Here is a 25,180-nt window from a genome sequence, read left to right on the forward strand (position 1 = left end):
CCCAGCCCCTACCATCGCCTGGTCACTGGGTCATCACGGGGAAGGGACAGGGGAGGGGAGGCAGAGTGGCCATGGGTATGGGTATGGGTTTGGCCAGGGAGGTGGAAGCTCCAGCTAATCACCCTGGCAGCATGGGTGTGGCCCCCACAGCCCCTGCTTCTATTAAGGGCCATGTTTACTCTGAGGACAAGGACAGCTGTCCATTCAAGCCGCCACTTGGCCCTGCCCATGACCTGGGGCTGCCCCTCAGCCAGCTCGGGCCGGTCCCACCTCAACGGGCAGCAGTCTGAAGACATTCGCAGGGCCGTGGAGGACTCGAGGTTGGGGTACAGGATGGTACATGTCAGGGCATGCAGGGCGAGGCAGGGTGCCCCAGGGTGCCTGGGCCTGTGGGTGAACAGGGCCGCCAGCCCCCTGTATGAACCCCAGGGTCCTCAAATCCCCTCATTCCCTAAGGGAGCTGACTTCTCACTACCTTCTTGGCAGCTGCCACCCTGAGGTCTGGCTCCCACCCCTCGTGGCCCCAGCAAACTCAGACTGAAGAATGTAAATTGTGGTGGGTCATGGTTCAGGCCTCTGCAGACCTGCTGAGATACCATCTCTGCTTGGCCCCTGGGCGCCCAGCGGGCGGTCCCACGTGACCCCTCTGTATAAGCCTGGAGGGGGGGTGAGGGGGCGCTCAGCTCTGCAGTAGCGGGGCCCAGAGACCCACTTCCAAGGCTTCAGGGAAAAGCAGGGGCTCAGGGGCAGGGGTGGGGTGTGGGGGGATAGCGGGCAGGTTACCAGCTGCTCCCCCAACTCTCTTGCAGCCCGCTGGGTAATGAGGCAGGAAAGCTCTGGTGCCGGGCAGGCGCCAGTCCCTGCAGCCGCAGGCTTGGCCTCTGACCCGTCCCCCCGCTTCCCACCCAGTGGCAACAGGAGCCAGGGGTCTGGGGGTGGTTCTCAGCCTCACGGCGGCATGATCTTAGAGGAGTGTATCCACCCCTGCAAGGGGGATGTGTGAGTACCAAGCTGGGGTCTCTCTGCTGGGCGGGGGAGGAGAACGGGGGAGGCCAGGGCTGCTGCTCCACATCACTGAGGGCCTGTGTGGGTCCCAGAGCCCAGGCTTCCTGGGGCTGCCATCCGTCTGGAGTCCGGCTTGGCTGCAGATACCGGTCAGTGTTGCTGCCTGTGTACGGGGTATACTGAGGCTGTGCCTGGCAGGACGCATAGCCAGACTCCTCCCTGTTCCCAGGGCTCTGCTGACAGTCCTTTGGCACCAAGCTGCCCTTGACCATCCCGCCTGACCCTGAGGCTGAGAATGTCCCTAAGGTTCTGGGGCCGGTGTGTCTGCCAGTCGGCTCACAGCCTGCACCCTCTGCTATTATCTGGTTGGAGTGCAGACAGAAGATGGGCCTCTGGCTTAGGAGGCCTCTCAGATCCCTCACCCAACCTGGCCTGAGAGGGGGCAGGGATTGCCTCCTCACTTGGTCCTGTTGTGGAGTTGTGATGACAGGGCCCGCTGAGGTGACAGGTGGGAGACAGGAGATGAAGAGAAGAGAGACGGACAGGATAGACAAGCCAGCTGCCTGGGCTCCCTTGGGCAGGTGGCCAGGGCCGGCGCCCGACTTCATCGCCTCCTGGTCTGTCTCCTCTTCCTCCCGGCTTCTGCCCCTAATGGGAGGTCATTAACCATTTAGCTGTAATTCCCCCGGAATGTGCGGTCTCCAACTGAGCCCCCAGCATGGCGCTGGGGGTGCAGGAGCAAATAAATGGGGGCTGATGTGGGCAGCAGTGGCTGTTGTAGGCGGGTCTAGGCGCCTGAGTGTGGTGGCGGGGGGTTCAGGCCCACACTGGCCCTTAAGGACGTAGGCTGACCCCCTAGTGTAGATAAGGGGCCAGTGCAGGGTAAAGCCCCCATGAGACTCCACCCTGGACCCAGCTGCATCATCTTCTCTCAGCTCTGCCATCTCCTGGAGCCAGACCCAAACTGGGGTGTTTGCTAAGCCTCCTAGCCTTGAAGGGGTTTGCAGGACCCTGGGCCCTGGGCCCTTTGGGTCACAGCCACACGGCCTGAGCAGGGGCTCCTCAGGTGGGTTGCAGGAGCTGTTGCTGCTCAGGGTAGGGGGCTCACTGGGGTCTGGGGTGGGGGGGGTCTGGGGACAGGGCTTGTTTCTGGCCCAGACTCTGATTTCCAGGCTGGACTTTGGGAAGGCCAGCACTGCACTGGGCAGCCTCAGCTTGAGCCCTGATCGAGCCCTGCTCTGGAGCCACAGTAGGTGCTGGGCTGACCTTCCTGGCTTTTCTAGGGCTCACTGCCCTCAATCTCCGTTGATCTGCCTGCAGCCAGAGCTGGGGACTGACCATGGCAGGGCTCCTGGGATGGAGGGCACTCCCTGAGCCCTGGGCCTGGGGCTGTAGCCAGCTTCCCTTGACCATCCCTCCTGGCCCTGAGGCTGAGCCTGTCCCTGAGGTTCTGGGGCCGGCGTGTCTCCCAGTTGGGTCAGAACCTGCTCCCAGCACCCTCTGCTGTTATCTGGTTGGAGTGCAGACAGGAAATGGGCCTCTGGCTTAGGAAAGTGGCAAGTTCTCTTGGGACCTGGGAATAGCTGTGGCAGGAAATGGGGAGGACAGGAGTGGGCAGGCCCCACCCTCATGGTCCCCTCTGGGGGCTACAGATGGGCCAGGGTAGGGGTGAGGCCTGTCTAAGAGCTGCCCAACTGCCTGGGCAGGGGGCAGGGGCTCCAGGGAGGGTGTGGCCCTTAGGGTACAGCCAGGACACACGGTCCTTAGGGGCTCTTTGTGGTCAGGGCCCACCTTGGGTATGACATCCTCCCCTCAGTTTGGGCCTGGGCTGGGAGGGGGGCCTGTTCCAAGGGCCTCTTGGACTGCCTCTCCCTACCAGGGCTCCCATCCTCAGCCAGACTAGACTGCTGACTCCTGTGACCCCAGCCAAGGATCCAGAGTGCCCTGAGGGTGTGGGGGTGTGGGGTGTGGGGGGGTTTCTTGGGGCCTGGGTGGATGTGTCCTCTGGGGGGCCCTGAACCTCCTCCTGGCCTGTGTGTTCCTCGTCCTCCCAGGTGGACCCCAAATGTCCCAGTGCTGATCGTGATGGTGACTCTGTGGTCCAGGTGGAACCCCACCAAAGTCCCCGGTGTCTATGTGGTGTGTCTGGGGGCCTCTGTGTGTCCTCCATCTCTGCCCTGGGGCTTAGGCTTTCCTGAGCTGGAATCACTGGGCCCCCAGGGGTGAATGCAGAGTTGGTGTCCAGGCGCCAGTGGCCTGCGCCCATGGCCAGGCAGTCCCTGGGCTCAGGTCAGTGCAGTTGGGGTCCCTGGCACTGGGAGAACTACTGGCATTGTCCAGCTCTGGCGGCTGTTGCTCTGGACACTTGGGCTGGTGACCACACCATCACTGATCCTGGTGGGGAGGGATCAGTTCCCTGGAACCTGGACTCCCTGACGAACAGGGATTCTGGGTGAAGGGAGAAGGGTTCCAGACCCCCAACCTGGGGCAGAAGCTCCTCAGGGGCCACAGGGAGCCTTATCTTGTCTGAGGCCCCCAGCTGGCACTCGGTGGTCTGACCTGGGACCTGGCTGTGCCCAGGGGCTCTCACTCAGTGGTGCTGGGGGGCTGTGTTCACTGACTAGGCTTGGCCACGTGCCCTCTGGGCTCCACGTTCAGGCCGCCCAACCCTGCCCCAGGTCCTGGAGGTGCTCAATCTCGACCTGACTGATCCAGGAGCTGATACAGGAGCTGAGGCCTCCAGCAGCCTGGGATCTCCCCCAGTTCAGCCCCTGGAGCTGGGTCAAGTCAGGCTGGGGAACCCACCTGGCTGGCTACTGGGCACACCCTCCCCCTTGACCCGTGTCCATGTCTATGACCACTACCTCTATCAGCATGCCCGCCCCTCGGTGCATCTGAGGGTGTGTCGGATAGCGCCCATGGTGTCAGGGGGCTGGGGGCTGGGGGCATCTGAGGGTGGGTCAGATGGTGCCACAGGGTGGGGCGGTTGGGAGAACGGGGGCATCTGAGGGTACGTCTGACGGCGCCCACGGTGTGTAGGGGGATGGGAGGGTGGGGGCACAGGGACAAAAGACCTTTGTTCTGGAGGATTTGGATGCAACCTGCTCTAGGGCAGTGACTCACAGACTCCTCTGGTGTGATAACATTGGTGTTGCAACAGCCGGCGTGTCACACACACCTGGGGTGGTGGCCAGGCCAGCCTAGATGGCCACCTGTGCCCACACCCTTCCAGCGGCCTGGGTGTGTGAGATCAGAACTGAACAGGAAGGGGTGTTACCTGAAGTGAAGCCGCCCTGCTCCAGGCCCTGCAGCGGAATCAGCCTGGCCTTCACTCTGGAGGCTGCCCTGTCCCTCCTCTGGGGCCAGAGGGGCAGACTGGGATCTGCCTGGGACTCTGCAGGCACCACATGGGCAATGGAGGCAGGGGTGCAGGAGCCCCTTGGGGACTGGGCTGCTGAGACCCTCAGGCGCCACTGGAGGGAGGGGCAGAGCTCAGGTTTCTTTCTTCTCGGGTCACCAGACCGGGTCAGACCCGGGGTCAGTGGGAGGTGGGCGCTGGACCGAGACCTGCCCTGGAGCCCGTCCTGTGGGCAGGGCCATGGAGGTTCAGTGTTTAAGGGACAGAGTCACCCCCGTCTAGGCCCCCACGGCCGCCATGGCTCCGGGTTCTTCCCCAGCCTTGAGCATTGCCCAGCACCGCGGCCAGCAGAGCCCTGTCTGGTGGACACTGCCGGCCCCAGGGGCTGTGGGCAGGGGAAGTGCCGGGACCTGGGGTCAGGGGCGATGGGGCACCAGCTGTGAGCCCAGGGCACGGTGTGGTGAGGAGGGTCCCTCCCCTCCCCCCAGCCAAGGCTGGCTCTCCTGGGGGCAGCGAGGGCAGATGTCGTCAGTCAGGTGGGGCTCAGTGGACCCGGGCATGCCTGCCAGTGCTTGGACTGGGGGGGGTGTACCTGTGTGCAGTCTTCCGACCTGGGTGACTAAGGCTGACATCCAGAGGGGGATCGGGTCCTAGCCCAGGTTGGAGGGTCCTTGGGGTCCTTGCCCCAGCCTCACAGGAACTGCTTACCTTTCCTGATTTCACTCATTCCCTGAGTCCTGTTCGGGTGCCCCAGCAGCTGGGAGGGGCATCAGTGAAGATTCAGATGTTGGCTGATTCCTGCCAGAACTGGGCGCTGGGCAGAGCCGGTGCCGCAGCCACGATTCACAGGATGGCCACAAGGCCACGAGGAGGGTCTCACTAGTCACCGTGGCCTGAGCAGGGGCCTGAGGCTGGCAGTCTCCCCCTCGCCTCCTGTTCTCTTCCCATCACCCTTCTGGTGGGCTGCATGACTGGGGAGGCTCAGGGTCATCAGGAAGGGTGGGGAAGGTTCCAGGGAACCCCGGCAGAGGAGGGAACCTGGGGACCCTGGGGAGGTGGCCAGTGTCAGGGCTGAGGAGGGGTCTCCTGGCTGCAGTGTGGCAGTGGTGAGTAGTGCCTCCCCTGCTGGGGGTACAGCTCTGGAAGGGTGGGAAGGTCTGGGCCGGTGGGGAGTGGAGGGCTGGGAGCCAGTACTGCCATCCACAGATGGAGGAGGGTGCTGGGGGCCAGTGTGGGGAGGGGACAGGGAGAGCTGGGGGGGCGTGGAGGGAGGTTGATGCACACTTTCTGTGGGAGCAGAACAAAGGGTGCGGTCTCGGGGGCCCGGGCTGGCCTTGGTGGGTGCCCACAGAGGCCAGGTGATAGGTGATCGGTCTTCCAGGTCCCAGGGCTATGGGGATAGTGAACCCCAGGGGAGACCCAGGCCTAGGAGGCTGGGTGGATGGTGGCTTTTCACCTGCTTCCTAGACTCAGAGTGGGAGAGAAATGTCAGCTCAGCCCAGAGTGTGTTTCTAGGGAGGGAAACCAGCCCACACCCCTCGCCATGACCCTGGACCAGAGTGCAAGCATCAGGCAGCAGCTGGACGCGATCTTGACTCTGGGTTCTCTGATGCTGGACGGCCCGTGGGGGACTGGGCACCTGCCGTGCTTTAGGCCTGTTCTCAGCAGCTGCGGAGGGCTCCCTGGGCCCTGGATGGGCAAGAGTCAGTGGTCTCACGACGTGAATGTGTGCTGGGGGCAGGGGCCTGAGACGAGGGTTGGCTGCCCCTGTGAGACCTGCAGATACTGGGCGGGGGGCCAAGGGATGCAGGGAACGTGGGACCAGGCAGAGGAGGCATAGTCCGTGGGGACCCCAGTGTGGTCGCCGTAGGCCACGTGCTCCCACCCTGAAGCCTGGACATTGGAAGCCTGCCCCCAGACAGCTGGGTCTGTGCTGAGCCCTGAGAGGTGGTGAGATTGGGCCCGGCCAGCAGCTGAGCGGTCTGAGGTGTCTGCCCTGGAGTGCACTGATGAAATCCACGGCTCAGCAGACTGGGGGTGGAGCTCCTGGCAGCCTTCTTGGACTCTGCCTTCTCCTCCCTAGCCTCTGCTTCCTCTTCCTATGAGGACAGTCATTCTGCAGTAGGCCCCCTGCCGTCCTCACCTTGGTTACACCTGCAAAGACCCTACTTCCCACTCAGGCCACTCCCAGGTCCTTGGGCTGGGACTTGAACCCATCTTCTGTGGATGCAGCGCAGCCAAGCGTGGGATCGCACCCCCCCCCCCCCCAGCCCCCGTGGCCCACCACACACTGAAGCGGATGGGTGGAGAAGGTCTGAGGGGGTAGGACACATCCTAGGAAGACCACTGGGGAGGCCAGGGCAGCCGCCCAGGCCCCTCCCAAGGACCCAGCGTGCCCAGCAGCACCAGCTCTGCCTCTCTACTGGTGTCTTTTGAACAGTAGGGCCCAGCAGGCAGCAGGTGAAGAGCTCCAGGTTCCCAGGATGGCTCACTCCCAGGACAGCTCACTCCCAGGATGGCCGAGGAAGGCTTGAGACCAGTGAGAGCAGTTGTGGGTGATCTGGACAGCAATCCCCACCCCAACCCCAAACGAGGATGAGGAAGTGACCTTCAAGTAAACCAGGGCTGGTGGGGGTCTGGGGCAGGAGTGAGCCTGGTGTGGAGGACGGAGGAGGCTGCAGCCAGGAGCCCAGGAAAGGGGCCTGAGTGTGGGGTTGCCAAGGGACAGGCAGCAGGGCTAAACACAGCCCATAATGTGCCAGCTCAGGCTGCGGGGCAGCGGCTGTGGGTCCCCAGCTGCCCTGCTGGCTTCTCCTATTACAAAATTTTTTTTCCACTTGGGTGCACAGCACAGCATGCAGGATCTTAAGTTTCCCTACTTAAGGTGATGGAAACCGTGCCCCCTGCAGTGGAAGTGGTCTTAAAACACTGGACTACCAGGGAAGTCCCAGCGCTGGCTCCTACTACTCCAAGTGCTGGCTTGGCTGGTCCCACATCCCGGACAGGTCCCCAGCAGCCCCACAGCTCAGTGGCTGGTTGAAGGTGGTGAAGTCAGGGAAGGACCCCCACTCCACATGACGATGTCAGCATCTTGGGGTCAGCTGTATCACCCCCTCCCCACATCTCCCTTCCAGGCTTCCAGCAAGGGGGCACAGACTTCCAGGGTTGCAGCTCTTGAAACACCAGGGATCTTTGAATCTATTTTCATCATGTGCACATGAGGCTGGGGGACGTTCCCAAGGCCAGAACTTACTGTCTACTCCTGGTATATCCAGCAACACTGGGATGAGTCAGGGGCTGGCCAAGCGCACAGGGACAAGAGGGCAGCTGGGTGGCCGGCTCCTCCAGCTCTAAGCTGCATACGGGCCTGCACTGCAGGGCCTGGAAGCTGGGAAGGCAAATGCGGAGGGTGGGCACACCTCCAGCCTCACTTGAGGGGAGCCTCACCCCCTTTCTGCCATAGGGTCTCTCCTGGCAGCTGTGTCCTGGGTGAACTCCTGGCCCACTATATCCCTGGTCTTGCTCAGTCACATCAGGTGAACTCAGGCTTTGGGGGCATCTAGAGGGGTGAGGTGGATGGAGGGTTCCAGTCAAGGCTGTGTGGTGACCCAGCAGTTGGGTGCCCCAGGACTACTCACTGGATCTGGACCATCCTGGGGCACATGGCCTCCTCCAGACTCTCAGGTCCCATGTTACTCTATTTTATTAATTAGTGACATTGTATATATTTTTAAATTAAGCTTTGAGTTTTGGCTCTGTGTGCTGTGCACCACTTGAGGTGTTCTGTATCCTAAATTCCCCTGTAGAAACCAGTTTGGTGGTCTGACTTCTCACTCCCTGAAGGTCTGCTGTCTTCTGAACCTGGCCTGGCCCCAGGTCCACAGAGCACACACGCCTAGACAGCATGGACTTCATGGCAAGTGCCTCAGCAGGTGGGAGGTGCAGACCAGGAGGACTGCCTGGGAGGGGCACTGTGGTCAGTCCACAGGCAAGGGTACAGAGGGTGAGGGCTTGGCTCCTTTAGCCGGGAGAATCTGCAGATCAGACAGCGGACAGGAGCGGAGAGGCAGAGGACAGGAGACTCCTCCAGGTCTGTGACAGGCTGGGCTCTGTGATGTTCACATGTAGCCTGTCCATGGGGTCCAGGAAGGGGTCCTGGCCTTCAGCTCCAACATGCTGACATCTCATCAGCCACAGTGTGGAGAATCACCATCAGCCCAGAGTGTGTTCTGAAATTTAATGTTCTAGGATGAATACAAAGTTTGTACTTTTGAAGGTCAAACTGGCTACATACTGGTACTTTCACGAGGTTCAACTAAATATTAAAGCTCACAAGTGCCCTGCCCCCAACACAGGTGCCAGGAGTTGTAGACTTTTTACTAAGCAGTCTTGTTCAAGCGGCAAAGACTCTGCCTGCAATGCAGGAGATTCGGGAGACACGTTTGATCCCTGGGTCGGGAAGATCTTCTGGAGGAGGAAATGGCTACTCACTCCAGTATTCTTGCCTGGAGAATCTGATGGACAAAGGAGCCTGGTGGGCTAGTCCATGGAGTCGCAAAGAGTTGGATACAACTGAGCATGCATGCACTTAAACATTGGTGCTGGGCAGGGATCTGAGAGTTCAGAGGCTCTGAGCTGGCCATGTGGGCTTCCATGAGTCCTCCTGTCCTGAGAAAAAGATATGTGTGTCCCCCAACTCCTCCAATGATCCTGAGGTGGAGACAAGACATCCCAGGACCATCATCCCATACGGTCAGTAGGAACGGCATCCTGCTGTGGTCAGTATCCCCCAGCGCCCACCTGGCAGGGGGCAGGGCCCCATCCTGCTCACCCTGGTGTCCCCAAAACCTAGATCTTCTCCTGAATCTTTGTCTAGCCACATGGTCAGTTCTGGAGCAAAGCCCACACCTGGAAACCAGAGCCGGGTCAGCGAGTGGGGCCCCTGGGGTCTTGAAGGCAGGAGAAGCGCATTCAGGTCACCAACCAGCAGACCACCCTTCCTTCTGGCCCGAGACCCTGAGTTTTGGATACTCTTCTACCTTTAGATGAGAATAACCAAACCTGCTGCTAAAGGCTGACTGTGCCCCCAGACCAGATGCAGGCCCCGACCCCCTGGCTCAGGGTGAGGCAGGGCCCCGAGATGGGGTGATAGTAGAGAGCTCACTCTGGCTCCTCCACCACAGTGCAGTGGAAAAGTGGCCATCTGCACAGCAGCAAGAAAGCGTCACCAGAACCCGACCATGCCGGCACCCGATTGCAGAACCCCAGCCTTCAGAGCCATGAGACAGCCACCCACTGTGTGAGTTGCCTGGGCCAAGACACCCGTTCTTAAAATCCACAGCCTGAGAATGGCAGCCAAGGGGCGGGTCAAAGGCGTGTTCCCTCCGTCCGGTTCCCAGTGCCCCAGAGCAGGCTGCAGGCAGGGGGCAGCAGGGCCCGGTTAACAGACAGAAAATGCAGAATCCAGCCAGCTGGGGAGGGGCCTCCGTTGCCACTTTATTTGACTTCAGCCATGACTATAGAGCTCATTCTCCATGTTTAACAAGGAACAGAGCTGACTCATTGGAAAAGACCCTGATGCTGGGAAAGACTGAAGGCGGGAGAGGGGGATGACAGAGGATGAGATGGTTGGATGGTATCGCTGACTTGATGGACATGAGTTTGAGCAAGCTTTGGGAGTTGGTGACGTACATGGAAGCCTGGTGTGCAGCAGTCCATGGGGTCACAAAGTTAGATACAACTGATCAACTGGAAAACAACCTTCGGGTATGTGCAAAAGTGCTGTGAACATCCGCTGCCCCCAAGGGGATGTAGCCCAGCAGGGCTGTGTCAAGACAGACTTTGGGAAAGCTTGTCAGTGCTTCCAGAAACACCTGCCCTGTGTGGCCATGAGGAAGGCTGAAAGGGAAGTGTTTTTAGAGAGAGGAAGTGGGGTCACCTTCCATGAAAATGGAAGAGAGATAGATACTTTTGAATTCTTCCATGTTTCAACACTCAAGCAGCAATGGGTCTACAACACAAGCTGGAAAAATAGATTAATCCATAAATTCCAAGTTTTGATAGAAAAGTCTTCTCTTAAATAACTTAAAACATACAGACACCCATACACTCCCAACTTAAAACTATTCAAAAGTTACAAAACTTATAAATAAATTACAGGCAAGCTCTGAATTACATGTACCACGAATTCACTCCAGACACAGACCAAAATACCATGAAAGCTGATTCACACGCAACGGACTTAAATACTAGATGACACGTGACAAACGATACCAGTAGGAGATGCAAGCGATGACCTAACTGCACAAGGTGAAGTAACTTCGATAAAAACTGTTGGGTTGCATCACACCTCTAGTCTCCAAGTGCCAGGGCCCAGTTTATGCGGTCATGGCCCTTGGTGTAGGTGCACGGTCAGTACAGTGGCTGCAGGACATAACACTGTCCACAGCCCCGATGGGGTTGGGAATTTTTCTTTGGAGTCAGGTGCTGCAAGTCCTGCCAGCTCCACCCTCTGGCTCCTTGGCACCAGCCTGGGAGAGGAAGGTAACTGAACAGGCCCCATGCCCCATGGGGCTGCCTGGACACGATGCTGGTTCCAGACACAGAACAAGATGCCCTCGGGTAGGCATGGACTGGTTCCTGGGCTTAGGAGTTATCCACCGCTGCTAGGCATCTTCTCGGAGCCTGCTGTCACCAGGTAAACCGGGTCCTCTCGAGAGCCAGCCTCATGCTAAGGACCATGCAGAAGCTGTCAGCTTTGCCAGCGGAAGGCCGATGGGAGGCCTTCCAGCACCGCCTCTCGCGGGGTCGAGACCCTGGCATCCTGTGGGCGCGTGGGCCAGCTCGGCCGTCAGGGGATGCCCTCTTTCCTCTGACAGCACTGCGAGGGCGGTGCCGACCAGTCATAGACGTAGGACAGCCGCAGCTGCACCTCGCGCTTGCACAGGCGGCCCTCGTGCGTCAGCGTCCGGTGTTTCTCCAGCATGTCCTCCAGGCTCTGCTTGTGCGTCACCAGGTACTGGTTATTGCAGCCGCGGGACTTGTACTCGGTGTCAAAGCGCGGGTCGTGCTCTCGCTGCACGTCCACTGGCGCCAGCCAGGCGCCCAACGACACGTCCTCGCTGTGCCAGGCACGCAGGTACTCGCGGCTGAGGCGCAGGTAGCGCACCAGGTCGGCAGAGAGCACGTAGCCGCCGCCAAGCGCGTAGGGTAGGTAGTAGTCACACAGCTGCCAGGCGGCCTCACGCCAGCGGCCCCCGGGCCGGACACGGCCACGGCCCGAGAAGAAGCCCCAGTAGAGGCGGCGGCGGCGGGCAGGGTCGCGGGCGCGCAGTTCGGCCAGTACTGCGTCCAGGCGCGCGAACGAGTCGTCGTCCGCCTTGAGCACGAATTCGAAGGCCACGTGCTCGTCTAGCCAGGCCAGCATGGCCAGCACCTTGGCCGTTAGGTTCTCGTACGCGTCACGCACCCCGGGCAGCAGCAGCAGGTCGCCATGCTGAGCCTGCTCCCGCTCCAGGGCGCGCCGTTCCTCGTCGCCCAGCCCGCTGGTGCCCACGGCGAAACGCGCCCACACGTCCCCGGGGCCGCCGCGCCGCGCCGCCAGCCACGTGCTGCGGACCACGCTGCGCCGCTCGGCCGCCCGCGGCGCGCTGGCCACCAGCACGGCCAGGAAGGCGGCGGCGCGCGCCGGGCCGACGGGCGCCGGTGCGGCGGGGCCGGCGAGCGCGGGGTCTGGAGGCGCGGCGCACCGCGCCAGGTAGAGCAGTGCGACACCGCCCAGTGCCAGGCCGCCCAGGCCCAGCGCCGTCCGGTGCCGCCACGCGCGCCGCAGCAGCTTCATTGCGCGGGGAGCGCCGCGGACCGAGGTCGCGCGTGGGAAGGGCCGGGGCCGCGCCGCGCCGCCGGGCTACGTGGATCCCCGCGCTGTTCTCATTGGCCACTCCGGAGAGCTGTAAGGCCGCTTCCGCCCGGGGAAAAGATGGCTGCGCCGGCGTCGGCGTGGGGAAGTCGCGCCGCTCGCACCGCCCCCCACCCGACCCGCCTCTTCCCGGAAGAAAGATGGCTGCGGCCTAAGCAGAGGCCCTTTGGAGCCGTAGCGGGCGCTCAGGCCGCGCTCGCGGATCCTGGGTGAGGGGAGGGAGGCCGGTGAGTGAGGGCCGCGGGACGTGACAGCTCCCGCCCGGCCCCGGGGCGGCGGGAAGGGGGCACGCAAGCCGACTGGGCCTCGGACGGCCCGCAACTACCGCCGACCGGGCCCCTCGGATGCCTGGGTCGGGGGTCGGTGGAGCGGGGTCAGGGGTCGCGGCCCCGCCGTGCTGGGGGTGGGGAGCATGCGATCCGCGTGAGGCCCGGGACACCCGGCTCGGCATGGGCCTGTCGTTGCCAACGCCGTGTGCGACTCCTGAAGCCGGGGACTGATCAATTGAAAAACCGTTTGCTTTTTAACGACGGTGGCCTTATCTGTTTCACAGAGTGGGCCCCCAGGGGTGTTCAGGAGCCCAGGGAGGGTCCACCAGTCTGTAGGGCAGCCCCTGCTCTGAAATCCCTTCACCTGGGACGGGAGAGAAGTGAGTGACTGACTCCTGTGCTCAACAAGGTGCAGAAACAAGGTGTTGTGACCCAAGGAGAGGAAGTCTACCTAATCTGATACCTACCTGGTCATTTACTCTGTGCACAATATCAAGTAAATAACACCCCCTGTACGACCATCAAGACAAGCAGAGTCTGGCATTGACCGTTCTTTCCAGAAGTGAAGTTCAGTACACCTGTGTGTTTATGGCCATGAGTCACGAGGGTGGTGTTTAGGTCAGGAGGAAGTTGTCTTGCTTTGCTCGGAACTCCGGAAACGTACACATGGTGGTGGAGTGGAAAGGCCTGCTGCGTGGACAGTGCTCTCAGAGGGGGACAAACTGGAGTTCCAGCAGGCGTGGTTGAGGGGGGGACGGTGGCAGCACAGAGTGACAGCAGGTGGGTTCCGGTGAGGAGGGTACAGGTGCTCTCAAACATGGAAAGATGCCGTAAGGCTGCCCATCCATGAGACAGTTTCCCCTCTAAGGAATGAGCTAGCTGAGCCAGGAGAGCAGGATCTCGTCCAGGGGTCCAGGTAGTATCTGGGCCCAGAGAACATGAAACCGACAGATGCGTCTTTAGTAAGTGGAAGTTCTTTTGTCTGGCGCAGAAAGAATTCAGTGATCCCCAGGGTGACAGGTGAGGAAAGAGTTTATAGTATAAGACGTTTATGAGAGATACAAGCAGGTAGGCAAGGTGACTCTGCCCTGAGAATTAAGCTACTACGTTTTTATAGCCAAAGGACAGTGGGGAGGGAGAGAAGACCATCTTCTTCCTCGTTCTTGAGTAGACGCCTCTCCTCCATCATCAACTCCTCCTCCATGTTGGGCGGGGACCTTCTTGTTCCTACCTGGTCAAACTGTCTTGTCCCTGTGTGGTTACGCTGTCCTGTCCCCGCGTGATCAAACTGTCCTATCCCCTCGTGGTCAAGCTGCCCTGTCCCTTGTGGTCATGTTGCCTTGTCCCCATGTGGTCATACTGGGGCTGTCCTGGTGCAGTGGGACTGAGTAAAAAGGTGGTAACTTAAGTATGGTAAATCATCTCAGGTTTCAGTATAATGTGACCTTTTCCTTATATTTTTGTTTTTAGTGAGCCCAGAGGAGGAGCTTGTCCTAGGAATCATTAACTTCCTGACTTTGCAAGCAGGATGTAGGTCTTTTTCCACCATTGTTTTATTGCTTTGGGGCATGTCTTGTGCTTCTGTTGCATGGTTTTGTTGCTAAGCGAGACTGCTTGGTTTTGTGGTTAGGCAGACCTGTTCTCTTAAGTGATCATTAACTTACAGGGGTCTCCCATACTTTTTCCTTTACTTATGATACCTTAGTGGGGTTAACTATTTAATTACTTGCTTTGTTTCTTTACTCTCTGTCCTTGTCAGAGTGACGTGCAGAGGTGTCCCCCTGCCAGGGGAGATGTCAGCCAGGAGCATGTAGAACAGAAAAGAGGCATCAGAGAAGCAAGTGTCTGCCGGCCAGGGAGAGTCCATGGCCCTGGCCTCCGTCATGCTGCGGCCAGTACAGGGGTCTCCTTGGTCTGGTGATGGGCACCGTGGTTCAGGAACCCTTTGTGCCTCAGCTTGGCTGCCAACGGCACCCTGGCTTGAGGAGCTTCCCTCTACTGCTCCCTCTCAAGCCTGCTGGAGGGGGCCTCTGAGGCACCTGGAAGGGTCAGGAGGTGTTTGCTTGGTGGACAGGCTCCAAGAGGAACACGTTGAGGCGCACGAAGGTCCTGAGGAGTCCTGTGGTGGGAGGGACCCTGGAGCAAGTGTATTATGTGTGCACGTGAGCACATGTGGGTTTATGTGTGTAGGTACGTATATGTGTGCACGTGTATATGTGCACAAAGTGCACATGTGCACGCCTCACGTGCATGCACATGCTGTGTTTACGTGTGAACATGTGTGTACACAAGAGTCATGGAGATGGCGAGTGGGAGGGGTGGCTCCCTACTTGGTGGTTTGGGCTCTGTTGGCCCCAGGTGTCACAGAGCCTTTGGGCAGGAGCCTGAGGCTGAGGAGCTCTGGTGCCTTAGTTCTGGTCCCAGGGCTTGAGTGCTGAGCTGGCATCTGGAGTGTGAGTTGTGACTCTGGGGTCAGCTTCTTTGCCAGCAAGTTGAGACTGACTATGCTGGGCACTGGGCTGTGGGCCTGAAGGGGGAGAGGGCTAGCGATGCAGGGTGTACCTTGGGGAGGGAGTAAGAACTGGAGAAAACGAAAACAGGACGTCCAGCACGGGCCCTGGAAACTGAGGACTTGTATTTCGTGTTACCAAGTAAGCATCTCTTTAGCTAAGCATTTGCTGGGGCTCCATCGGCTGATGGCTTTGGATCCTCTTGTAAACTTTTAAGGGCTAGTCAGGGCCTGGCTGCCTCAAGCTGTTGGCCGCGGGCAGCTGTATTGGATGAGCCGCAAGGCCTTCTGCAGTCCTTGATGTGGTGGGTGGCTGTGGTCGCCATCTCCCCGCTTCTTTACCCACTCCCCTCTCTCTCCACAGCTCCTGGCCACACTTGCAGCCTGTCCTGCAGCGCAGACCCCGGCGGCCATGGCCTCCAGGCAGGCTCCCCTCTGTGGCCTGGCTCCTTGCTGCCTCTGGCTCCTGGGCATTGTTCTTCTGATGGATGCATCTGCCCGGCCTGCCAACCACTCGTCTGCTCGAGAGAGAGCAGGTAATAGGGAGGAAAATGAGATCCTGCCCCCGGACCACCTGAACGGGGTGAAGCTGGAGATGGATGGGCACCTCAACAAAGATTTCCACCAGGAGGTCTTCCTGGGCAAGGACATGGATGACTTTGAGGAGGACGCAGAGCCTCGGAAGAGCCGGAGGAAGCTGATGGTCATCTTCTCCAAGTAGGTGTCAGTGGGGGCTGCGGGGGGCATGGGAGTGGCTGGCCTCAGCCCCTCTGTCGGTCCCGCCCTGGTTTTGTACCGAGTCCCTGCTTGGTGTCGTGTTGTGGAGGTGGAGCCTTGACACGTGCTCTTGGGAAGTTGGCAGCATTTGAACCATGGATGTGCAGCCCTGAGCTGTGCCCTGTGCCCACCCAAGGGCAAGGGGTTCAGGTCATGGGGAACCCCCCCCAAGTCGCGGGGAAATGCAGAAACTGGCCTCCAAAGGACCGGGCATCCTGGGGCTGACCAGATGTGCTCTAGCCCTGTCTGTCCACACTGTACATTTTTGTTATACATCCTGTGTCTGGTGGGGTTGTCGTGGGGCTGGGGGTGTATAGCCTGCATTTACCTTCTTGTTCAGACTCCCCACACACCCGTCTCTCCCACGTGGGGCCCCGTGTTTTTGCCACATGCCAACTGCTGTCTCCTTGCCTGTCCCCGCCCGGACCAGAGCAAACAAGAAGCCTCAGGACCTAGTTTTGAGCAAGCAGAAGTAACGTTGCCACAGCACTTCTTACGCAAGGTTTTTATTTTGGGAGCAGTTTTAGATTTACAGAAAAGTTGCAAACCGAGGCACATTTGTGGAAATTAAAACACGACAGCGTTCTGTTGCTGTTCCCGGCACTCCAGACTTCAGGTCACATGCTGCCCCAGGGTCCTCTTTCTGCCCTGGATCCCATTCAGGATCCTACCTTTTCGTGGCCTTGACAGCTATGAGGAGGACTCCTCAGGTGTTTGTAGCATGTCCCTGTTAGGGGTTTGTCTGCTGTGTTTTCTCCTGGTTGGACAGGGGTTGTGGAAAGAAGACCCCAGAAGTGAGGTGGCCCTCTTGTCACATCACATCAGGGCACGTGACGTTTGCACGACATCACGGGGGCTGTAGGCCTGCTCACCTGGCTCAGATGGTATCTGCCAAGGAGGGTTGCTCCTTGTCCTGTTCTCTGATCTCTTTGGCAGCCACTCAGGGAGAGGCAGCCCACCCTGCTGGGGGTGGGAGCTAAGCTCAGGGAAGACCCACCGTGTAGTCTGGAATTCCGTGAGGACGACGGACTTGTGGGTGTGTTTCTGCACCCTAGAGGGGACCCAGCTCCGTGCTGTTTGTCTTGCTACTCCCCTGTTCCAGCCTTCGCTGCTCATCCGTTCCAGCCTTGGCCATCAGGAGATCATCAACCCCCAGCTCCTTGTTTTGAGCACTTTCTCCCTTTCTTGCACTGTCAGGCACTCCAGCTTCACTTTCTTATGTAATGTTCCTGCCACAGTTCTCCAAGGAGTGCTAGTTTATTTCATTGGAGAGTGGGATTTAGAGATAAGGAACCAGGCAGTGGGTGTGGGCATTGCTGCTGGGGTGTCATTGCTTGCAGTCCTCTCCATGGACTTGATAACATATCTGTGCATACTTACCTGTGTGTACATTGTGTGCACCAACTCACACATGCTTGTGCGTTCTGACCCGTGTCCATGGGTGTGCACTAGCCATGTACACACTCACATCTGCACACCTTTCGACACACCTGCATCTACAGCTGTTTCTTTGTCTCGCTGGCTGTATCTGTGTGTCAAGTTGACTTTCCTCTGGTGTCTGAAATCCAGTCCTGTTACTGGGGCTCATCGGGCTTGCATCCCAAGTGTGTGGTCCAAAGAACTGGGTTGATGATTCTCCCCATCCTGTAGCAAGGTGGTCCCAAGACTGATGGTGTAGGATCAGGCACACTGCCCAGTGTGCTCCCTGATTCCCCCATATCTACTCAACTTTTCCTATGTCCCTGTTGGTTGGAGTGTTTTACCGTTTGTGGTGGTTTCATACTTCCTGTGGAGCCCCTCTGGCCGTCGTTCTGTCTGTCTATTGGGGTCCTGGAGGCCTTGTCTGATACAGCCTATGGGCCCGCAGGGTGGATTTGAACACCGACAGGAGGATCAGCGCCAAGGAGATGCAGAATTGGATCATGCAGAAGACGGCTGAGCACTTCCAGGAGGCTGTTGCCGAGAGCAGGGCGCACTTCCGAGCCGTGGACCCCGATGGTGACGGTATGGCCAGCCCACAGCCTGACCCTGAGGGGCCTGAGGCTGCCAGCAGAGGACAGCTCATGGGCAGGAGTGGGGCTCTAGGACAAGGGAGGGAGAGGAGGGGGGCCCACTGGCTGTGCAGATGAGGACCCCACGGCTGGGCTCAGACAGACCCTGTGGCTGGGCTCAGGGATGAAACTTGAAGCTGGTGCTTTGCTGCTTCTGCCTCTGTAGCTGCCCGTGGCACAACGATTTTTGACTGATGGCTTAAAATAACTAAAATTCTCTTTTTAAAAAAGGTTCCTTGTTAAAGTTCCTAACAGTTTGGTCTGCTCTTTCAGGCCACGTATCTTGGGATGAGTACAAAGTGAAGTTTTTGGCGACCAAAGGCCACAATGAGAGAGAAGTTGCTGAAAAGATAAAGAATAAGTGGGACCTGAACATCGATGAGGAGAGTGAGTGCTTGGCTCCCATGGCCAGTGTGGCGCCGAGAGGGTGCAGGTGCCGGGAGGGGCGTGGGTGAGACATGGCCACAGCCCGTGTTCCTGCAGGATCTTTAGGCAGAGCCTCCAGGACCCTCAGCCATGGTGCGGGGGAGGCCCAGGGGCAGACGGCAGTCCCTAGTGGCTTGAGCTCTGGGGAGGAGGTGGCAGAAGGTACCAGGGCACTGGGAAGCAGGTCTCGGCCGGGACTGGTCCTCAACCCTGGACGAGGTCTGACCCTGAGAGTCAGTGAGGTTGTGGGGGTGCTTGCCCACAGTGCCTGGTGACTGTGGTACCGAGTGTGGCGACAGATGTAACTCTCCCCTTAGCTTTTGAGAGAAGTTCCTCTAAAAACCTGTCTCACTGATACAAAATTTGATACTTGCTAGCTGAGTTCTAAAGCATCACTGAAAAATTCTTACCACAATTAGTGGTTACTATCTTCAGCTCTGCGCCCTCCCATCCCTCCCTGGGGGTTTGTTCGCAGCCAGGTGTCGGGTTCGTCTCGATGGGCACTGTCAGAGCGCAGCATGCCACCTGTGGTCTCTGTTCAGTCTTTTGCTCGGCATGTCATCGCCGCCGTTGTCATCCAGTGTGTTGTCTTCTCTTGATGGACTTTCTCTGCGTGTCCCCATACCTGTGATGCTCCCTGTTTGTCTTGCATCCACCTGGCCATCGGGGTTGAGTGTATCATGGCCTCCTGCGGTGTCTGTGGCCCTGCCTGCCTCTGCTTTGTGAGGGTCGCTGCTGCTGTGTTGTGTACTTGTAGATGCACTGTGGGCACCACTGTTCTTTGTCAGGGTTGGTGTTTCTAGGACTGGACTCCCTTCTTTGCCACTGAGTGTGCGATCCATGCCTTCTTTCTGTTTGCACTTGTTTTTTTTTTTTTAGGTTTATTGTTAATATTTTAAAATACTTATTTGGCTGTGCCAGGTATTGGTTGCAGCACATGGGGATGTTTGATCTTTGCTGTGACTTGCAAGGTCTTTTGTTGTAGCATCTGGGATTTGATCCCACCAGAGATCAATCCCAGGCCCCCTGCATTGGGAGCACAGAGCCGTAGCCACTGAACCAGAGAAGTTCCTCTTTAGTTTCTAATTCCCAGTTTCACTTATTCTTGTTGGTGTGCAGGAAGGTGACTGGCTTTTGTATGTCTGCCTTCCATCCGGCAGCCTTGCTGCACTTGCTCAGTGGTTCCAGGAGTTTCTTGTCTATTCTTTTGGGTTTTCTACACAGGCAGTTGTGACATTGTTGAACAAAGATGGGGTATTTCCTCTTTGCCAATCATTGTCCCTTTTATTCCTTTTCTTGTCCTAATGCATCAGGACTTCCAATACAATGTTGAAAAGCAGTGGTGAAAAGGAGCATCCTTACCTTAAATCTGATTTTAGTGGGAAAGCTTTGAGTTTCTCACCATTAATTATTAGTATGATGTTAGCTGTAGATTTTTTGTGGATGTTCTTTATGAAGGTGATGAGTCCTCTCTGTTCCTAGTCTACTGAGAGTGTTCATGAATGGATTTTGTCAGATGCTTTTTGCATTGTCATTGTTGTTCAGTTGCTAAGTCATGGCTGACTCTTTGCGACCCCATAGATTGGTGCACACCAGGCTTCCCTGTGCTTCACTATCTCCCAGAGCTGGCTTAAACTCATGTCCATAGAGCCCATGATGCCATCCAACCAACTCATCCTCTGTCACCCTCCTTCTCTTGCCCTCAGTCTTTCCCAGCATCAGGGTCTTTCCCAATGTTTCAGCTCTTTGCATCAAGTGGTCAAAGTATTGGAGTTTCAGCATCAGTCCTTCCAATGAATTTTTAGGGTTGATTTCCTTTAGGATTAACTGGTTTGATCTGCTTGCTGTCCAAGGGACTGTCCAGAGTCTTCTCCAACATCATAATTCAAAAGCATCAATTCTTTGGCGGTCAGCCTTCTTCATGGTCCAACTCTCACATCCATACATGACTAGCTTTGATTAGATGGACCTTTGTTGGCAAAGTAATGTTTCTGCTTTTTAATATGCTGTCTAGGTTTGTCATAGTTTTTTCCAAGGAGCAAGCGTCTTTTAATTTTGTGGCTACAGTCACTGTCCACAATGATTTTGAAGTCCAGGAAAACAAAATCTGCCGCTGTTTCCACTTTTTCCCCAGCTATTTGTCATGAAGTGATGGGACTGGATGCCAGGATCTTAGTTTTTTGAATGTTGAGTTTTAAGCCAGCTTTTTCACTCTCCTCTTTCACTCTCATCAAGAGGCTCTTCAGTTCCTTTTTACTTTCTGCCCTTAGAGTGGTATCATCTGCATATTGGAGGTTGTTGATATTTCTTTTGGCAATCTTGATTCCAGCTTTTGATTCATCCAGCCCAGCATTTCTCATGATGTATCTTGCATAGTTAAATAAACAGGGTGACAGGGTGACAATATACAGCCTTGATGTACTCCTTTCCCAATTTGGAACCAGTCTGTTGTTCCATGTCTGGTTCTAACTGTTGCTTCTTGACATGTGTCCAGTTTTCTCAACAGTCAGGTAAGGTGGTCTGGTATTTCCATCTTTATAAGAATTTTCCAGTTTATTGTGATCCACATAGTCAAAGGCTTTGGTGTAGTCAATGAAGCAGACGTAGATATTTCTCTGGAATTCTTTTGCTTTTTCTATGATCCAGTGGCTATTGGCAATTTGATCTCTGGTTCTTCTGCCTTTTTAAAATTTAGCTTGTACACCTGGAAGTTCTTGGTTCACATACTGTTGAAGCCTAGCTTGAAGGATTTCGAGCATTACCTTGCTAGCCTGTGAAATGAGTGTAATTGTGCGGTAGTTTGAACATTCTTTGGCATTGCCCTTCATTGGGATTGGAATGAAAACTGACCTTTTCCAGTCCTGTGGGCACTGTGAGTTTTCCAAATTTGCTGGCATCTATTGGTAGGATCATGTGATTTTTCTTCATTAGTATGTTGATGTGAATATCAGTTGAGTTTCAGATGTTGAACCAACCTTGCCTTTCTGGGATAAATCCGACTTGGACTGTAATCTTTGTGTACGTTGTTGGGTTGGATTTGCTAATATTTTGTTGAGTGTTTTGCATTTGTATTCATGTGAGGCACTGGTCTGCAGATCTCTTTTCTTGTTGTGTGCTTTCTATGTTTGCTGTTAGGACCTCATAGAGTGAGTCAAGAAGTGTTCCCTGTGCTCTCTTTTGGAAGAGGTTGTGGAGATTGATGTGGCCTCCTCCTCACATGTTGTGTAGAATTCACCTGTGAACTGCCCTTGAGGCTTGGTCTTTCCAAAGCATTTCCTTTTTTCGTGGGCTACATGAAGTTTAGCTTTATTTTGTGAGCCAGTCTGTCTTTGTAATCCATGAGATAAGCTCATTACTGTTTTTTTTTTTTTTCCCTTTCATCTTTCCCTCTGCTGATGTGGGGTTTAGATGCCCCACTTTCCTTTTCTCAGCAGTCACATGACCCCACATGGCTGCCTGACAGGTGTGAAGGGGGTGCCCGGCTTTGCAGGTGTGCCCATGAGGGCTGCTTGTTGTGGGCAGGGGTTTGTATCTTATAGCTTCACTTTTTCCTGCTCATATGGATGACACCCGTTTAACTTAACAGAGTACAAGTTGAGAGCGTTTCAATCTGTTCCTGGGTGGAATAGATGCCCCCTTCCTGTGCAGGTGATGTCACCCAGGATTTTGGTTCTGCTGTTGTTTTTAAACCTTATTTTCCTCCTAAAATGGCTATTGGCCATTTTTATATGTCTCCATTTTGTGTTTTCATTGTTTGTCTTGTGGTTCAGACAGTCCCCTGAAGGTGTCATTTAGAGGTGGCTGGGGGCCTGGTCCTCCTGCTAGCATTGGAGATTTGGCGCTGGTTTCTCGGGCAGCTGGCAGTTATCTCTGCCTGGTTGTCCTCAACACCCTTTCCCTGAGGTGTGTGTGGGTCGGGATGTGTCCTTCCTGGATCTAGAGGTTGTGGAGTCTCTGTCTGTACAGCCCTCAACTGACTCCCCTGTGCTCGTGCGTCTGGGCTGGGGGTGCGCAGATCTGGGGATCAGAAGTGAAGAGCAGTGTCGGGGTACCCGGAGGCCCTAGAATGCATTGGGGGAGGGCTGAGTGGTGAGCCCCTGTGGGTCCCCAAGGCCACTGTCCCAGATGGGCACCCAGTGCACCCAGACGGGCTCCTTCCAGGCCTCCAGCTGGTGCTGCCAGGTCCCTGCTCGTGGCCACTGCTCTCCAGTCTCTCCTCCTGCACGAGGACACCTGAGCTGAGGGCCCACCTGAAGCCCAGTGGTCTCACCTTAAGACCTTTCACCAATTATATCGGCAAAGACCTTCTTTTCAAATCAGGTCTCGTTTGCAGGCTTTGGGTGTGCTGCGCTTGCTTTTCCTCTCCCCCGCTGGACACGTAGGTCATTGCCGACCACTGGCCCCCAGGGTCCCCACTCCCTGCATTGGGCCTTCTCATGGCAGGGGGAGTGAGTGTCGCTTGGGGGACACATGACTTATCTCTGGAGACTGGGTTATCCTTCAGAGCACTACCCAGTGAACGGGAGGAAACGGAAGGGAATCATGCTGTGCCTTTGTTCCTGTAGAGCTGGCGCCCTGCCGGCTGCACTTTTTCCATTGCCTAGGAGCGAGTAGGGGTGGGGCTGCATTGGGGGGGTGGGGTCTGTGTCTGAAGGGGTCTATGTCTGGGTTGGGGGGCCTGTTTAGTTGAGAGTTTGTGTCTGTGTCTTGGGGGCCTGGGCATCTGTTCTCTGGGGGCTGAGTTCCCCACTGAGGGCCAGGTCCCTTCTCTTGGGCTGTGCATCTCAGAACTTTGCAGATGTCCACAGTGGTCCTGTGTGCCTGGGTCCTTACGGACACACCTCTCTCAGCACAGGAAGTCCTGGAGAACCTCAAAGACCGCTGGTATCAGGCGGACAACCCGCCCCCGGACCTGCTGCTGACAGAGAGCGAGTTCCTATCGTTCCTGCACCCCGAGCACAGCCGTGGCATGCTGCAGTTCATGGTCAAGGAGATTATCCGGGACCTGGGTGAGGCCTGGCCGCGGAGGTCAGCCTGGGCCGGTCCTAAACTGGGTGGCCTGGGGGACTGTGTGGTCGCTGTTCTCGGTCACACTGAAACCACACAAACTGAAAACCTGGTGGCAAAGCCCCATTAGTTGAGTTTCTCCTGAGTGGCCTTGGTGGTCCTGTGCCCACTGGAGTCTGACATCTGCCCTCCTGTCCCGCAGACCAGGACGGTGACAAGAAGCTCTCGCTGTCTGAGTTCATCTCTCTGCCTGTGGGCACCGTGGAGAACCAGCAGGGCCAGGATGTTGACGACGGCTGGGTGCGGGATAGGAAGAGAGAGTTTGAGGAGCTGATCGACGCCAACCACGATGGGATCGTGACCATGGCGGAGTTGGAGGTGGGTGCGGGGCCATCTTGTGCTGGGAGGCAGAGTTGGTCTGGCTGCAGCTGGGCGCTGTTCAGGGGAACTGGAGCCTCTGAGCTGGGCTATGCAGCTGATGTCACGGGCTTCCCTTCTTGGGCCCGGGTGTGCTGTCCCCCGTGGGCAGTCTGGCCAGGCTCTGGTGCAGGAGAGCTGTGCACAGGCTGGATCCATTGCCTGCCCGTCAGTGTCTTCCCTGATGTCGTGTGTAGGTGCTGCATGGGCTTGTTTGCTCCCATGGCTGGATGAGTCATTGCATTTTATTCCAGAATCCCCTGACCCCTGCTCATAGCTGGCAGGATGTCTGGTTTGGGAACCCCTGCCTGTCAGCACTGCCATCCTGGCAGTTGGTGTGCATGTGCCCCACTCCAGGGCCTCCCTTCCCCCTGCCTTTCTGTGGCTGGACACCCTGATATGGGCAGGGAGGTGCCCACACAGGTGGAGGCTGCCTGGCCCTGAGCCTCTTCCAGCCTGGTGCCCGCCTTCCAGAACAGGCCCACCTCCTTGCTCCACAGCTTCTGTCCTACCAGCCGATGGGTGTTTCAGGCCAGGCTCTGCCTGCTGTAGCCGAGGCGCAGGTGCCCCATGAGTGCAGGGTGTCCTCAGGGGGGTCTTGGCTGCGGAGCTGGGTGCAGCCTGAACATAAGGAGATGCCCCTGGCCCGGGGAGGGTTCGGAGTGCATCAGGGCTGAGCTGCTGCCCTTGCAGGACTACATGGACCCCATGAACGAGTTCAGCGCCCTCAATGAGGCCAAGCAGATGATCGCTATCGCTGACGAGAACCAGAATCACTACCTGGAGCCCGAGGAGGTGCTGAAGTACAGTGAGTTCTTCACGGGCAGCAAGCTGGTGGACTACGCCCGCAGCGTGCACGAGGAGTTCTGAGCCACCGCCGCATCCCCTGCCCCCCTCCCCACCCCCCGCAGCACCTCGCGGGCTGCCCGCACTCTGATTCCAGTGTAATCGCTGCATCTCGCTTCTGAGAACTCAGAGCCCTGCTGCCGGAGGCACTGACCACATCAGGGCGGCGGGCTCCCCCACCGTGGGAAACGACGAAGCTCCTGCTGTTCCCTCGAAAACTGAAAGGTGAAGCTTTGCTGGAAACCGGCAGCCAGTGGCCAGGGTGGGGCGGGGTGCTGGGTAGAGCTGTGAGAGCCGCCCGCCCATGGCCTTCAGTCTCTGAGGAGCATGAATATTGGTGACAGGAATCACATTAATTTACTTCAAAATATAGTTGCCTTTTTCTCTCAGCTTCATTTTTTTGATGGGAAAAAAAACCACGTAGATGATTACTTCGGACGTTTGTGGCCAGGCGGCTTCCCCTTGAAGCTTTGCGGTGGGCGGTTTGGTTAAAACCCGGGGCTTCCTAGCGTTGACGTTCACCTGTGATCTGGTGGGGCCTCAGCTGCCAATTTAAAGTCAGGAGCAAGAGTCCAGGCCTGGGCGAGGCCACCTGGG

The 25,180-nt window shown here is 57.3% G+C and overlaps 2 protein-coding genes across 3 annotated transcripts; one reads left to right on the forward strand and one right to left on the reverse strand.

The window, feature by feature from the left end:
* Positions 1-10,417: 10,417 nt before the first annotated feature.
* On the reverse strand, positions 10,418-12,288 carry B3GALT6 (beta-1,3-galactosyltransferase 6). The gene has a single exon (XM_065936879.1). It carries the CDS (start codon positions 12,201-12,203, stop codon positions 11,214-11,216), a length of 990 nt encoding a protein of 329 aa, XP_065792951.1. The 5' UTR covers positions 12,204-12,288; the 3' UTR covers positions 10,418-11,213.
* A 94-nt stretch (positions 12,289-12,382) lies between these two features.
* Positions 12,383-24,972, forward strand: SDF4 (stromal cell derived factor 4). 2 transcript variants are annotated; one of them, XM_065935980.1, is made up of 8 exons: positions 12,402-12,508; positions 14,021-14,080; positions 15,424-15,776; positions 17,704-17,840; positions 18,161-18,274; positions 23,164-23,322; positions 23,523-23,698; positions 24,431-24,972. In XM_065935980.1, exons 3-8 carry the CDS (start codon positions 15,472-15,474, stop codon positions 24,605-24,607), a joined length of 1,068 nt encoding a protein of 355 aa, XP_065792052.1. In that variant the 5' UTR covers positions 12,402-12,508; positions 14,021-14,080; positions 15,424-15,471; the 3' UTR covers positions 24,608-24,972. The 2 variants fall into 2 exon arrangements, with proteins under 2 accessions (XP_065792051.1, XP_065792052.1); XM_065935979.1 differs by lacking the exon at positions 14,021-14,080 and having other exon boundaries at positions 12,383-12,508.
* The last annotated feature ends 208 nt before the right edge of the window (positions 24,973-25,180 follow it).

The sequence above is a fragment of the Muntiacus reevesi genome, chromosome 5 (assembly GCF_963930625.1).
Source record: "Muntiacus reevesi chromosome 5, mMunRee1.1, whole genome shotgun sequence".
Classification (NCBI taxonomy): Eukaryota; Metazoa; Chordata; class Mammalia; order Artiodactyla; family Cervidae; genus Muntiacus; species Muntiacus reevesi.